This window comes from Nicotiana tabacum, chromosome 2 (genome assembly GCF_000715075.1).
Source record: "Nicotiana tabacum cultivar K326 chromosome 2, ASM71507v2, whole genome shotgun sequence".
NCBI classification, from domain to species: Eukaryota; Viridiplantae; Streptophyta; class Magnoliopsida; order Solanales; family Solanaceae; genus Nicotiana; species Nicotiana tabacum.
In genome coordinates, this window is record NC_134081.1 from 113,313,181 (window position 1) to 113,317,850 (window position 4,670).

The 4,670-nt window shown below is 32.5% G+C and overlaps 1 protein-coding gene across 1 annotated transcript; it reads left to right on the forward strand.

Moving 5' to 3' along the window:
* The first annotated feature begins 340 nt into the window (after positions 1 to 340).
* On the forward strand, positions 341 to 3,274 carry LOC107822502 (sesquiterpene synthase 15-like). The gene is made up of 7 exons (XM_016649057.2): positions 341 to 506; positions 871 to 1,150; positions 1,234 to 1,603; positions 1,706 to 1,927; positions 2,053 to 2,191; positions 2,280 to 2,528; positions 2,974 to 3,274. Exons 1-7 carry the CDS (start codon positions 414 to 416, stop codon positions 3,262 to 3,264), a joined length of 1,644 nt encoding a protein of 547 aa, XP_016504543.2. The 5' UTR covers positions 341 to 413; the 3' UTR covers positions 3,265 to 3,274.
* The last annotated feature ends 1,396 nt before the right edge of the window (positions 3,275 to 4,670 follow it).

Sequence of the window (4,670 nt, forward strand, 5' to 3'; positions counted from 1 at the left end):
TGAGTCAGATTTTTGGATCTGTCGGTTTAAATTATAAATGTGTGTAATGTGCTAAAATTATTCTTTGAAATTTGTGGTCTTTAATATTCATGTTATTCATATAAGAAAATTTTGAGAATTTTAGAATTAAAAATTTACCAAATATAAAAAGTAACTTTCTATTTTAACAAATAAAAAATGAAGATAAAACACATAACGTGAAACATAAGGACCACTAATATTTTACATTAGACGATCACTCAACTGGCCCTTAAATCGTCAGCACTAGTAGGACTACAATTTTTGAAGCTTTATAAATAGACTCATGTCTATGTGAACTTGTTAACTTAGAACAGAATTTCTTAAAACTTAATTTCTAATTTTCTACTACTGTTACCAGAAGAGCCAAGAACTCCGTTAAAAGACGAAGAAAAATGGATGGGAATGCTGGAGAAGTTAAACGGCGGTGTGACAATCATCATCCTACTGTTTGGGGAGACCATTTTCTTGCCTATGCTCATCTCTCGGTAAATTTGTATTTAATTAAATACTATTCCGTCTGTACTATTTTAATTTTATATGTCTTACGTTTCTTTTTAGTTCAAAAAAAAATCTTATTTTTTATACTTAGTAACTCTTCAACTTCGACTTTTCACGTGCCATATATAAAATTACAAGATTCAAAGGCAATTTAGTACATTACACACGTATTTAATTTAAAACCATAAGATTTAAAAGTCTTCCTTACTTTTTTAAATTATGTGCCAAACTAAGACACATGAATTAAAACAAATGGAGTATCTCCTTTCTGCTCTGCATCTTCTTCGTCGTGTTTATAAATAATTTAGAGCGGAAAGAAAGTAAAATTTTATTTATCATTACTCTGCACAGGGAGCCAATGAATGGGAAGAGAAGGAACATGAAGTCCTAAAAGAAGAAGTGAGAAAAATGCTAGAGATGGCTAGTTCTAAATCTTTGCAAAATCTTGACCTAATAAACGCAATCCAATGTCTTGGAGTAGCGTACCATTTTGAACATGAGATTTTGAAATCATTGGCCTACATTTGCAATTGTTATGAAGAATTGAATGGTGAAGCTGATGAAACTGACCTCCATCTTGTTGCTCTGCGGTTTCGATTACTTAGGCAACACGGTTATTATGTCTCGTCTGGTATGTAATTGTTACTCGAATTTTTGTTGAAAAGAGTTTAAGTTTTAGACATTGACCGCATAAAATATGATGAATTGAAGCAGATGTTTTTAGGAAGTTCACTGATGACCAAGGAAATTACAACAAAGCATTGGTTAGCGACGTGCAAGGATTGTTGAGCTTATTTGAGGCAGCACAATTCAGAGTACACGGGGAAGAAATACTGGACGAAGCAGATAATTTCACCACCACTCATTTGAAGCTAATGTTGCCTACATTGAGAAATTCTCTCGCGATGCAGGTCACGAATGCACTAAAGTATCCAATCAACTATACTATAACGACGGTAGCGACGAGGAAATACATATCATTTTACCAAGAAGATAATTGTGATGAAACGTTACTAAATTTCGCAAAATTGGACTTCAACATATTGCAGAAAATGCATAAAAGGGAACTATGTGATATCACAAGGTAATTTGTAAGATAGACAATCACTAATTAAAATCACAACACTGAATTAATTAATTTATAAAAGAATACATCAATTTTCAGATCCAACTTTACATTTTTTAGGTGGTGGAAAGAATTGGACTTCGCAAAAGCATTACCTTTTGCAAGAGACAGAATAATCGAGTTGTACTTCTGGAGTTTGGGTGTGTACAGCTTTGAGCCCCAGTATAGGGTTGCCAGAAACATAAGTACCAAAATCTTATGCTTCGTTTCTGTTACTGACGATATCTATGATACCTATGGAAAACTAGATGAACTTACTCTCCTCACGAATGCAATAGAAAGGTAGTACAATTTTTTTTTGTAACATGATTTATATCTTAATTACTGCTTTAGTTTTGCTATGTAATAACTTGTACAGTAACTAAGAATCTTACTAATAACCTCACCTATATCTGACGTTAACGTAGGTGGAATACCGATGCTGCAGAACAGTTACCGTCATATATGAAGTTTTTTTACCGTGCACTTCTAGATATTTACGATCAAGTGGAGAAAGAATTGGCAGGTGATAACAAGTCATTTCGAGTCAACTATTCTATAGCTGCGGTAATTAAGCGGGGATCAGTTACTTAGCTAATCAGTAAATTAAACTTTTTAAGGATAATTCATGAGTTTTTACTCTTGTACCTTTCAGATGAAAAAGTTGATAAATGCATATTTTCAAGAGGCCGAATGGTATCATGGGAATAAAATCCCAACAATGGAACAGTATGTGAAGAATGGAATTCGATCTAGCACTATCCCATGTCTTGCGACTCTCTCTTGGTTATGCATGGGAAATGAAGCAACGAAGGAGGCATACGATTGGATTGCAAGTGAACCTCCACTTCTCGTTGCTTCCTCTATAATTGGTAGATTATCGAATGATATTGTTTCACATGAGGTATACTATTTAAGTATATTTTTTAATTCAAGCTTAAATATTGGAATAACAAGCATAGTAGGAAATAAGTTTTTTTAGTTCAACCCTAAATATAACAAATAAGTAGTATTTATGAGTTCAACCAAAAATTATTGTGCAAGCTTTCTCAAGGCCTTTGGATGCATCACAGTCAGAGGCGGATCTTAAATTTTAATTCTATGGATTCAAGACTCAAGTTTTAACCATTGAATCATACATCACCTTGTTTGAGTTATGAGTTCACACTCTAATGGGTTTTGCACAAATAAATCTAGGTCTAGACTAAAATATATGGGTTCAATTGAACGCACACCTATAATACTAGATACTGCCCTTAAATCATATATAGTTCATACCACTTAGTTTACACAGCAATTTTGTCTCTTGTAATCTAATGGTGATTGTTGCTATTTATATGGATATGCAGAGAGAAGTAGAAAGAGGAGATGTATCAGGTGTAGAGTGTTACATGAACGAATATGGTGTCACAAAGGAAGAAGCATGCACAGAGATTAGGAAAATATTGGAGAGTAAATGGAAGGATTTGAATCGAGGATGCCTAGAACCTACCGATGTACCAAAAGTTTTGCTAATGCCAGTGCTCAACCTTGCTAGGATGTGTGAGTTCGCATATAAAGATGAAGATTCTTATACAGTTTCCCAAAATAACTTTAGAGACATCGTTTCTATGGTGCTAGTTGATCCCATTACAATATGAAAACTTGAAAACGAAAAACATAAAGAAAATGATATATATATATATATATATATATATATATATATATATATATATATATATATATATATATATATGTGTGTGTGTGTGTGTGTGTGTGTGTGTGTGTGTGTGTGTGTGTGTGTGTGTGTGTGTGTGTGTGTGTGTGTGAAAGAAGTTCCTAATATATCTTTCTTGCTACGAGGACAAAAACAAGAGGAACTTCAAAGTGGGCAAAAAGATTTAGGTTGCTGCTTCCAGGGCAAATAGACAATGCTTATATTTGGATGAGCTAAATGTATTGGAATGAATATCATTTGGTTTCGTGTAGTTTGTTTAGTTATTGGAGTTGAACTCTTTTGTTATACTTATAAGTCATATACATGACATCTTATCAATTTTGGACTTTGTACTGTTTTACTAATTTTAATGCTTTTAGTTTTAGGTTGGGGTTTGGAAGGGGGGGGGGTAACTTGCTATAATATTAACATTAGTCTGAACCACTTTTTTTTCCTCCTATCCACTTACAAGTTACAAGTATGCAAACATCTAACACGTTTCAATGGTAAAATTTCAGTGTAAAAACTTTCGATTGTGTTGACAAAAATACCCTCCTATAAAAAGACATACAATGAGTAAAAAAATGAAGAATAAAATAAAACAAAATAAAATTTGAAGTTGAAAACATTGGCTTGGGGAGGGAGATCAATTGTAAAATGCAGATTGGATCGTGCCAAATCAGTAAATCTCGTTAGGATTATGGACTTGCAATAAAATGGACCTTACTTTATGTTAGGTTACTCTATTGTGATGTCCCAAAATAGGCCCAACAGAGTTGTCCTAGAACGTGAAAAAATTCACCAATAGCCACATTTCACCCCCTATAATTTGAAAATTAGTCATTATTTTAGATTTTCAAATTCTACAATTGAAATCCCAAGATATGTCATAAAGTTTCACTTGCAAAATTTAAAACTCCAGGATAATGACTATTTTTCAAATATAGAGCCAAAAAGCCGCTAGTGGATGCTATTTCTAAGGAAGAAACATGGAATCGGGAAAAGAGGAGCAAAGATAGTGCTATTTTAATTAGGGGTGTACAAAGAAAACTGATAAATCATATCAAACCGATAATTCGAGTCAAACCGAAAAAAAAATGATGTGGTTTGATTTGATTTGGTTTGGTATTGGAAAATAAAGCTCGATCATAATTGGTTTGGTTTGGTTTTAACTAAAAAAGTCAAACCGAAACCAAACCAATCCAATAGTATATTTATATAATTTTCAAAAATATTTTATACATATAAATATTTATTGTAATATAATTTATAAATATTTCTTAAACTTTTTCATAGTTTTATCTTTTAACGTATTATTTCAAGTTTAGACTTAACATTCTTGAATGCTAA